This window comes from Xenopus tropicalis, chromosome 8, assembly GCF_000004195.4.
Source record: "Xenopus tropicalis strain Nigerian chromosome 8, UCB_Xtro_10.0, whole genome shotgun sequence".
Classification (NCBI taxonomy): Eukaryota; Metazoa; Chordata; class Amphibia; order Anura; family Pipidae; genus Xenopus; species Xenopus tropicalis.
This window is the reverse complement of record NC_030684.2, coordinates 120,197,630-120,208,889: the sequence shown is the minus strand read 5'-3', so window position 1 is coordinate 120,208,889 and position 11,260 is coordinate 120,197,630. Positions and strand designations below refer to the sequence as shown.

Sequence of the window (11,260 nt, the reverse complement as noted above, 5' to 3'; positions counted from 1 at the left end):
ATATTTGTGTGGTCTTATCTGTTCTAGTGTTTTAAGACACTTTTTTATTTGATAAGGATATCCCCTTAATAGCATCTGAATGAAATAAGAATGATGATTAGATGATCATTTGAAATTAGGTTGTGGGTTGTGGAACTACCTTGACAAATTTATTTATTTATATTAAGTATAACCTTGTAAAAAAAACTACTTTTAACAATGTATGCCCTTGCACAGAATAGATTGTATGCTGAAGCTGCACCTGTATTGTACCACTAATAATGTAGTAGATAGCTTTACTAGCACACAGGGCCGAGAGTAGACTAGTCATATGGGGGGGTGTCACTACATAGAATAATGTATTTTTAAATGGTACATTTCTGACAATTTCATACACCAGTTTCTATATGTAGAAGGGTTACATGTGCAGATATAAATATAATGATAACAGTCTTTAGGGTTGGTAGAATATTTTAATAAATCGAGCAAGGTCCATACCCAGTAATAAAGCTTTATTATAAAGAAAATGGTGTAGCTCCAGCAATGGTAGGGGTTAATCGTACTTGCACTTCTCCCCCAATCAGCAACAGGAGAAACCTTTTTATAGACCCTGTTTTTCTTTGCTCCTTGTCTGAGCAATCAGGTTCTGCTGTAAGTTAGAGTTTAGCTACAAAATACTGTTGTGAAATCTGCCTGTCTGACCCTGCTAATTCCTAACCCTCTGTGCTGTTGTTGATTCCTGTGTATAATTTTGGATTGTTTCCTGACCATCCGCTTAGTCCCATCCCTTGGGGCTGCGTCTCTGATTTCTGTGTAGGAACTGACTAGGCCTCACAAACTGTTTTAAACAGGGGTTCTGCCTCTCTGAGTTACTGCTCCTATCTGTGCCGGCACGGTTCCCTAGCCTGTAGTGCTCATTACAGGGGGGTATTCAGTGTAAGCACCCTGCAGCCTGTTCTTAGTTGCCTCCTTTTATATAACCCCCTTTATTTGATTCCCTAACAGTATTAAACTAAAAATATACTTGTGCACAGCTTTAAATGAATGTAAAAAATATGGCTCTAATTAAGCATCTTGTGCTGATACCTCAATGTTGTCTTTAAAATTGCCCACACCAGAGTATTTCTTGTTACAGGTAATTAACCTCTTTTGTTCTGTCTATTATATCAATGAAGTGGATCACATTTTTCCCAGAGCAAATCAGGGGATTGGAGCATTATTTAAAAATCCTCAGCGGGCTGTATTGTCTGGTTCCCGTGCTGCTTGTGATAGTGGCTTTATTGCTGACACTGCCAGGGAGTGCGGGGGCTTCTGCTTGTGTTCTGGAAGATCAGAGTCCGAGTGGAGTCCAGCAGGATGGGGATATAATCTTGGGAATAGTTCTTTCTTTATTTAGGTCAAGAAAGGATGAGAAGGAAATTCAATTCAACCACAAACCTTCCCCACGCAAATGCAATTAGTAAGTTATATTCTCATTAATATTAACTGTACTGGCAAATCAGTTTCCCACTGCATTTATAACAAAATAAGTTGTTCATTAAAGGTCTGACATATATTGGGCTAAGGATTTAGATAAACATGTGTCTCCCATCTCAATGGAAACATTAAGATGTTTTAACCTTTCACAGACTCCCAAATCAAGGCCAGTTATTGTCTATCTATTTATCTATCTTTCTATCTTTGTTTACTAAGTTGTTCTATATTTTATACTAGTCTACCTTTATTGTACAGTATTTGGTGATATTATAAGCAGCGTATATCTAAATGATTATTTTATTGTGCTATTTTGCTTTGAGCCTGGTGGCCTTGCTATATAGAGTTGATACACTGCTTATAATATGCCTTTGTAATTAGATTGTACTACACACACTAGCAATTAGGGTGTAACCCTCTGTTGCTTCTCCCAAAACTAAACTGAAACTTTTTTGAAAAAAGATGGTGTCCCTTAGGTGCCAAAGGTACCTACTTACATAGTTAAGTTGGGCTGAAAAAATACCAAAGACCACAAATTCAACCCCTCCAAATTAACCCATGTGTACATATATACCCATACTTATACCAACCTATCTATACACTATATATCAGAACTAACTTGAGATCACAATAGAAAAACCTTCACTGCTTGAAATGCAAGTCTGTTCCTCTAGTCTAAAACCCTAACATCATTGTAATAAGAACTATGTGCATTGGTCTATACAAACTATTTCATTGCATTTACATAGCTACAGGTATGGGACCTATTATCCAGAAATCCATTATCATATAGCTCCAATATGTGTCCAACTGAAAAAACAGTTCTTCATATTTTACTAGTTTACTTATTTATTTCTTCTTTAATAATACTGTACTTCTCATGATAATACATCACATTGTGTGACTACTATATTTTTTTAGTAGCCTTTATTATTACACAAAGAACCTTTGTTTGAAAAACACCAGAATTGCAGATAATAGATCCCATAGATCCCATACCTGTACTCTTTATTGTCTGTCTTATATCTCTGTCCTTTGTTAAGCCTGGAAAAATTAACTTCATTCAGGTTAGAAGAAATCTTTAAGCAAGGGATTATGATAATTGTCAGTTTGGCGTAAATTTATAGGGGCTATCTCTCACATACAAAGACTGAAAGCATAATGAATCAAATTCATATTTGATATCCAGGATACTCTTGAGATTAGACCAGAATGTTTATATCTTTATCTGTAACCATCCAGGAAGCTAAAGGGTAAACTGATTACTAAGTGGGACTTGAAGCCTTTATATTTGGTATTACTCAAGCGTTACTGTTTTTGGCATTGATGGTAGAAGGGAATGACATGCCAATGTGCCCCTGTCCATAATAGACTAAACAGAATCATTTAATATAGGAAAAAGTACTGGAAGCCCCTTTAGTTTGTAGGCTTCTACCTACCTGTGCCTGTACTTGGCCCTTTACTCTGAATACATGACCTTTTCCAATGATCAGAATAAACCATTTTTCTTTGTTTCATACTCAAAACAAAACCTACATTATAGGCATGGCAGTGAGTTGCTTTTTTCAAAAATAACTTGTGTTTCTATTTTTCTAGTCCATCACTTATATATTATCAACATTATCTAGCAGCTATTTTTGCCATTGAGGAGATCAATCAGAATGCTAATATCTTACCCAACCTAACCCTTGGCTACCGTATCTATGATGCCTGCACCAGTGAAAGTCGGGCAGCAGCCAACACTCTGAGCATATTGACTGGGAGGGCGGCATCTGTACCCAACTATTCCTGCAATGACAAGGGAACACTTGCTGCTTTTGTGGGTCATTTACTTTCCACACTGACCCATGTAGTATCGGACATGACAACAATTTACAGGTTCCCTCAGGTGAGATGTAATTGTTCAAAATTGCAACATTTTAAAGTCAAAATCAGAATAAGCAATAAGTTGGTAAAACAAATGTAGATTTTCTTGTTAATACTGTTGCTGCATAAAAGGAAATATTAAGCATCAATAATTGACATTAAAAAGTTACACATTAATGTAGCACATGTAAGACAGTCGGTATAAGAGTACCTCATACTGTCCTGTAATAGGCCTGATATCCATTAAAGCCCTGAAGAGATCATACTTATGAGGGACACAACATTTCCCTGTTTTTCACTTATCCCCTTATATTATCATTGTGTACAGTGATATTGTTTCATCAAAATGTATTGACAAGCAAAAGATTTCTGTATGATTATGATTTCCAATGTTCTTCTTCCTCAGTCACCTTTCTTTGTCTGACATCATGCTAACCACTGAGATTGCGCCACTAATGCTGCACGGCATACTTAAGGGTGGAGTTACCACATGGACTTCTGCCTGTATAACCCAGCTTCTGTTTCATGGTATTGCATTAACCTCAGAATGTCTGATTCTTACAGTTATGTCCTATGACAGGTACCTGGCTATTTGCAACCCATTTCATTATGTATCAATTATGTGCAGTAATCTTCAGCTTTCCCTAGTGAGTTTATGTTGGTTTGTAAGCTTCACAATGTCCCTTATTCCTGTAGTTTTAATTAGTAAAATGGAATTCTGTGGTTCACATACCATTAATCATTTTTTCTGTGACTTTGCCCCCCTCTTAGAACTTTCCTGCTCAGACACATCTCTTGTAGAACTGATAGATATGGTTCTGGCCATTCCTTTGTTTCTTTTTCCAGTCTTGTTCATTACCATAACATACATGTGCATATTCAATGTAATTCTCAAACTCCCAACCACAACAGGGAGACACAAAGCGTTCTCTACTTGTAGCTCCCACTTGACCACTGTTACCATCTTTTTTGGGATACTGGTTGCAGTTTATATAGTTCCGTAACATGACAACTCAATGTCAAAAACAATAATTTCCCTGATCTACACTGTGGTGATCCCATTGTTTAACCCCTTAATATACAGTCTACGGAACCAGGAGATAAGGAGTGCACTTCAAAAATGTTTGCAGCGCATGGTCTCATATAGGGGTGTGAGGATGCGCAGGTTAATGCTCCTCAGATTCTTCTGCTGATGTTACTGAGCCCCCTCAGTTCAGTGATATTATGCCTGAACTAGGCAGCTACATCCGGCTGTGCCATATTGCACAAAATCATTCAAAGGTCCACTGACACCACTGGATGTTGTCAATTAGTTATTGTCAGCCTTCTGGTGGTAGGCTTTGCTATTTGTGATTTCTTGCTCTGTATCCTTTTATCCTTTTCCCATTACTTGGCCTGTACTTACTGACTTGCCTATTAGTTTTCTGCTGTTACGGACTGTAACGTAGAGAAGCCTGTAACCTGCCAGAACTAAACTCTTAGGTGTAAGAGAGGGAGAGCCCTGCCAACCCCGGTTTTCACTGAAGCCCTTTTAGGAACTTTCTGCGGTGGAGTTGACATGGATCCTACACACTGCCAAGGTTATTCCGCGGTAACTAAGGGATCAGGCAAAGGCAAGGTCAGAGTCGAGCAAAGGGTGTCAGGCAACGAAGATTCATAAGTCAGGGACAGGCAAAAGTCAAAAACCAGCAGGAATCAATACAATAAGTCAGACTACACTAAACCAGCTTGGGCACCAAAAACAAGGAAAGAAACACTATTTAAATTCGTATTTCATGCAAAAGTGATGTCAGCACATCGGTTAAAGTCACAACGCAGCTCCGGTGTCACTGTGCATCCGCGTGTTGTGAGAGATTGTGCGTCTGTGCAGAGGAGCCCAGGGAGCGGCCTGCCTAGAGGTAGGAAACTGCACCGGTCTCCCAGTGCTCCTTACACCTGCCTTTACTATTACCTGTACTGTATTGCCTAGACATTTGTACCAAGACTTGTCCCTGCCTTGTCTACCAGTCAGCCATCTTGACCCAGCTTGTCACTGGACTTATCGTTGGCATTGCATTGTTACTTGACTGTGCTTTACAACAAGTGCCTTCTTCAAGTACCAATTCTGCCTGTATGTAAAAGTGTATTCCTGTTTGGTTCTCACCTTCCTGCCTGCCTTTTTCTTGGCTCAGTCTCTTCCTAGGTCCCTATTACAAACACTATGGCCACTGATCTCTGAGTCACTGCTGTGGCCTTTGGTCAAGATTGGACATTGTCTAATAAAGCAGGATAAATTCATGTCAAATAAAATTACAGAAGTAATAGCAGACCACACCCTGTTCCTCAGGACCTTTCTGGGCCTTTCTGCAAGTTCCACTTTAATCTCACACTCTCTGTCTTCATTCTATATGATGCAATCTACTCAGGAACTGCTATTCTGGTTCATCTTACATTTAGTTATACCTTATTTTTATTTATATCATCATTAATGATGACGATATAATCTTCTTTCTCCTGTTGCCCAGCCAGGGCATTCGCAGTAGGGTATAAAGGCCATTTTTAGTTTGATTTTTAGCTTAGAGTTTGACTTTTAGCTCTACTGGAAGGAAAATTCAGGAAGAAAATAGCAATGTGGGGTTGCTCAGAAGTACCCCAGGCTGGGGCAAACAGTTTGAAATCCTCCCCCAGTGATTTAACTGCCCTTCACTTTAAAAAGCTCTGTTCAGAGTACACTGTCATTCCAACACTCCATTCAATGAATCACTTTTTTCAAATCAATTTTCAATCATTCAAATCATTTTCAAGTAATTGCCTGCAAAAGGTCAAGCTATAATTATAGGTACAGTTTTACATGTAAACTATGAATCAAAAAATCATAATTTATATAATTAGTGGTTTTGTAACCTTTGCCAGACAACTTTTTGAACCTCTTCAGAAGGATTTGTTCCATCATGGCACACAGCCACAAACGCTTAATGTGTTAAGCTCAGACAGTAAAGAGCAAGGCCTCCCACACTTACACTCTTATTTTATCCCATTTCCTCTTCACATAAAGTAAGAATCATAGAGGTTTGTATAATTTTGGAACAGACAAATATGCAACTTTGAATCATTTTCCAATAATAAATATACAAGCATTGTGTTTTTTCTTTGGTTAGTTTAATGTATCTGGTTTAAGTACTTGCTTGAAAAACAGATTGCATTTATGCTTAAATATTGAACATTTAAAAGGTTCACAAACTTTCAAGCATCACTTGTATATTTAGTATAAATATAGTCATGACTGGGACAATGCAGTATCTCTGTTGATGTTTACGTTTCATATAATGCACAGTATTGGTGAATTAGTGTAAAAGAAGCAGCCTGTTATTGTACATAATGGGCATTTTTGGATATTGGGCAGATGTTGCTGTTTCTCTACTGGAAGAGGACATCTGACAACATCTGCCATTAACCGTAAAGGAAACTATACTCCCTTAACCAACAAATAATTTATATTATAACATGTGTCCTATTAAAGAATCTTACCATATTGGCATATATATTGGTAAATATTGTCAGGAAACTGTGACAGGAAATAATGCAGCTCTTACTGTAACAAAAAGAGAGGAGTAAAAGACAGAGCTTCCTCCAATTATTAGATGATGTAACATAGCTTGTATGTATCCGTTTGTGTGTGGGAACAGGGAATAAGGCCGGGGGCTGACCCTTAGCACTTCAGGGTGATGGCAGATGGAGAGATTTCCCAGCATCCACCTCTCCCCTGCAGTTTGTATAACCCTACAGCAATGAGTACTAGATTTCATAGTATGTATGTTGTGGTGGCATGTTGACATATTAGGTCTGCTACAACCCTTTTCTATAGATTCACTTTTACTGCTAAATATCTCCCTGTGGGAGTGTATGATTACCTAAAATATAGTATTCGGTTTCCTATAGGGCAAGCCCAATTTAATAATATCAGCCAACAAACACAATATAAAATATATTTAGCAAAGTATAGAATTAGTTGCAGTAAAAGTCATCTGATTTTCCTCTTGGAGAGTACAAGTGCCCCTATTGGTGCTAGGGAATAAATTCAGCATTCCCACAGCAGATTGCATCAATAGGTTCTATATAGTTGCACCCAGAAAACTGAAAACGAATGTCGTTTTTAATAGTTCTACTACTAGCCTCTTTTTGTGGCTAATTAAATAAAGGTATATGTACAAAAGTGTTAGTTTTGAAATTTCGAGTGCAACTGTGGTGGACAAAAGTTTGCAAGCAGACAGACTTGAATTCTGGGGAAAATGCTGTGTTGTGGGAAAAAACCATGGTGAATTGACTAAAAATGTACGTCATTGGTTTAATGATGTTGACTAGCAACCCTACTTTTACCAATCCTCAACAATGCCCTTTTTCCTTTCAGATATGCCAAGCAATACTAGCAGAGATCCTACAGCACTGCAGAGGAGTCAGGGCAGGAGACAAACATGGTCATTAACAGGCATAAGCTACTACCAGAGAACTAACGGCTTGAGCAGGATCTGCAAATAGAAGCTACCGTGGCCAAAAGTACACTGAACAACCAGGAAATGTAAGGCAAAAAAGGTACCAAAACAAGAATGACAGGGGAAATTTAGAGGAGGAAGAGTTGGAGAATGCTGAGAAAAAATGGAGAACATTTTTCTTTATTCATGTCTAAGGTGAACGCAGCCCAGGAAGAAGTTAACACTGCTCTGCATGGTTGCTTCTGGTCTAAACCAGGTCAGCCTTCTTCAAAGTTTTATTGTGGAGGAGCTTTGGCAATTAGCAGCTGGGGAGGAAATCTACATTTGTAGTCTGTTAGGGTGAAGACACACAGAGCTACTAGTAGCAGTTACTTGTCGTTGCTACTAAAACAGACAATGCTGATCATTTGCTGATAATTGTCTCTACGTGTGTTTTAGCAGAGGCGATTCTCAGTATTGTCTATGGCAGGGTGTTTTCTGGCATTAGTAGCCATGACAAGTAGCTGCTACTAAGTAGCTTCATGTATCTTCACCCTTACACATCTCTCCCCCATACCAACATACATTTTCTTTGCAAAGAATTCTGACCTCAAATGAGAAGGTGTGCAGGGGAACTCCAGCTGCGTGATAACCGATATAGAAACATCTTGCAGAGCTAAGAAATGTATTTTGTAAGTGTAAGTCTGAGTGAAGTGATTGAGATAGTGAGGGGCAGTATGATGAACCTAACAGCATATAACCCTATCTTGGCTAGAAAGGCCATGTGTAACAAAATGAGACAGAGCATCGGTTACTTTAGGCTCTAACACACAAGGATGGGCCTTAACTATGTGGATGTAATAAAGGGGAGGGGTAGTTAAACAACAACTCACTATTGTGCTAAATAAAAATAAAGGATGCCAGAATGTTCTTTGCATCAAACAAACAGAACAGACTTTATTGTCCAAGACAATATTGAATATACTCATGAGCAATGAGGCAATGCAGCAATAAATGATCAATGAAGGTCAGTATGGGGAGATAGTTTGGGGAAGTTTAAGGTTCATCCCCAGGGTTGCCTCAGGTTTTTCAGATCCCCTACGCCAGAAATGGATCACGGAAAAGACTGTGCCTGAATCCCTCTTCAGTACATCAGACTCTTCACTTAGACAAGCAAAGCCTATGGGAGAGCTACCTTCTATCTAGCCGCCTATCTCTCCTAGCTGGAGCGCAAGCTGCTCTTACTAGCTAAATCTGACTGTCTCACTCTCCTAGAAAGTGCTGTAACACAAAGTAACCTGTAACTGACTAAACCCTTGTTCACAGGGTCCCTGTTTCCCGCACTCATTAGAAGCATTGTCCCTATAGGGTAAAATACTTAATGGGCCTTGTTAATCCCAGGCTCCCTGGAAAATCCCCCTGATTTAACAGATGCAGGCCAAACAGATCCACAGATCCTTGCAAAATACTATATTAAAGTTTGGCAGGAAATGGGCAGAAGCCTAAGGGCCAATGATACAGGTATGGAAATTAGATAAACTAGATACATGAGCATTTACCCAGTAACTAGGGAATCAAGAAATGTAGAAATTTAAAGATTTAAAGGGTGCCATTAATGCTATGGGTCTCTACAAACATGTATGCAGAATATGTTAATTAAAAATGTTGGTGTTACTGGCCCTTTAAGTTTATTTAAGTTTAATTGTGAGCTCTAGGTCTAACCCACTTCTACACCAGAAAACCCTTCAAATATTGGTTCTAGCTGTCATTCAGCCTATAGGGAAATAATTCAGGCACAGGTGTATCTTCAGTAGTTAAAACTAAAAATGATTGAAAATGCCCCTAAAGCCTCTGAGCACAATGAGTAAGTGAACACAGTTCTGCTTCTCAGTCACATATAATGCCCATTGTTGCTAGGGATTCAGTGAGTACACAGTAGGCAACGTAGGACTCCATTAAATGAGGGGAATTTACAGGGCACGTAAGCTCACATATTTTGGCCAAAATGTTGTACCAAGACTTTGATTTTTGGAAAATGTATTTAAAGGTATTCATACAGGCTGAATTTAAGCACTGACAGAGCATGTGCAGGGAATCAGCAGAAAAGGAGATGGGGGGCTACTGGGGTATCTTTGGGGGCACAGATCTTCCCTGCTAAAGGGCTCTGGGTGCCTTGGGCTGGTACAGGAGCCCAAAACATAATGTACAACATTTCTGCCCTACTTCTTTAGTCAGGCTTTAGTCCTCCTTTTGGGGGATGTACTATATGCCTAACATATTGTCTGCTACATTTACATTCAAGCTGATAAATTAGGGGCACTGCTGCCAAAAGGGGAGCAGATTACTGGGGCAGCAAAAATCCCCTCCTGGTAACTCCTCCTCTAGTGCTAGAGCGCTATTGCATCCCCCTCTGGCGTGAAACAGGTAAGCGCGGGGGGAGCAAGGGGGCGGTATCTACTTGCCCGCCTCAGGCAGTTACAGGTATAATAAATTCTGCCCATGCTGGACCTAAATTTGGTGCTCATAGTAATCACTCAACACGCTTTTCAGGAGGTGGCTCCATATTTATATGTACCAAATGATGAAGATTTCAGGATGGTACAGCAGGTGATACTAAACTCCATTCTAACATGTTACCTAAAGTAGGGGCTTTTCTGAATACACATTTTAAAGTTTTTTTTTCAAAGTACTTTACTTAGAGTAGAGTCGGTATATAGTAAAAGTAGATATTGTTAATGATTTTATGAATATCTTAATATTGTTTGCTATATTCTGTAGTAAAAACTGTGTGCAGATTTTTGTTCATGGTCTTCTTCCTTGAGTTCTCATATTATCTAACCTTTCTATCTCAGGTTCTCTTAAAGGCATTGTTCACCATATCATTAAGGTAATTCCTATCTTCTAGTTTTTCTTTTAAAACCTTCTTTTTAAAATCTTCTAGTTTTTCTTTTAATACTATCACTTCCTTATCAAACATTGCTAAAGTGCAATTCCTCCTATACTTTACCATTAGCCCATAGGGGATAGCAGTAATTGTATGTTGCGGCTTACAACTTCTGGCAGGAAGAACTGTTCTCCTTGTACTGGGTTAGTAACGACTTTAGAGACTATTCTCCATTGTTGTTGAAAAGTTCTACCAAGCCATATAGAATAGCTACTGGGCCCTTCCAAATATATATCCGACCATTGATAAAACTTCCATACCAAATACTATGGTCACGATACGGTTTATTATGTCCAAAAACTTGGGACCACCCCATATAAATATTGACGTATAAAGGACAAAAAAATTCCCTAATTTTGGTACTCAGTTTCTGTAAATAAAATTATAGTTTAGAAGATATTCCGGAGCCAAGATAACTAAGTGGTGTAGTTTTCAGAAATCACATTGGGACTTGTTAACAATTCCATAATTGTCCAGGGTATGGACTTAATGTACATGTCAGCCATTAATATTCATGACTGAGGCCTGGGGTAGCAGAGGAAACCAGGCT

At 38.8% G+C, this 11,260-nt stretch overlaps 1 protein-coding gene across 2 annotated transcripts; it reads left to right on the top strand.

Moving 5' to 3' along the window:
- The first annotated feature begins 634 nt into the window (after window positions 1-634).
- On the top strand, window positions 635-8,132 carry LOC101732719 (vomeronasal type-2 receptor 26). Of its 2 annotated transcripts, XR_004220044.1 has the most exons (4): window positions 635-1,438; window positions 3,049-3,340; window positions 3,725-3,898; window positions 7,706-8,132. XR_004220044.1 is itself a non-coding variant. In XM_012969739.3 (3 exons), exons 1-3 carry the CDS (start codon window positions 1,149-1,151, stop codon window positions 7,778-7,780), a joined length of 657 nt encoding a protein of 218 aa, XP_012825193.2. In that variant the 5' UTR covers window positions 635-1,148; the 3' UTR covers window positions 7,781-8,132. The 2 variants fall into 2 exon arrangements, 1 of the variants encoding a protein (XP_012825193.2); XM_012969739.3 differs by lacking the exon at window positions 3,725-3,898.
- The last annotated feature ends 3,128 nt before the right edge of the window (window positions 8,133-11,260 follow it).

Bases quoted from the DNA above. Each gene is read 5' to 3' on its own strand.
- LOC101732719 (XM_012969739.3), top strand. From the start codon at position 1,149: ATGAAGTGGATCACATTTTTCCCAGAGCAAATCAGGGGATTGGAGCAT. The intron at 1,439-3,048 runs GTAAGTTATATT...CTATTTTTCTAG, and splicing joins TCCCCACGCAAATGCAATTA to TCCATCACTTATATATTATC. The intron at 3,341-7,705 runs GTGAGATGTAAT...TTTTCCTTTCAG, and splicing joins CAATTTACAGGTTCCCTCAG to ATATGCCAAGCAATACTAGC.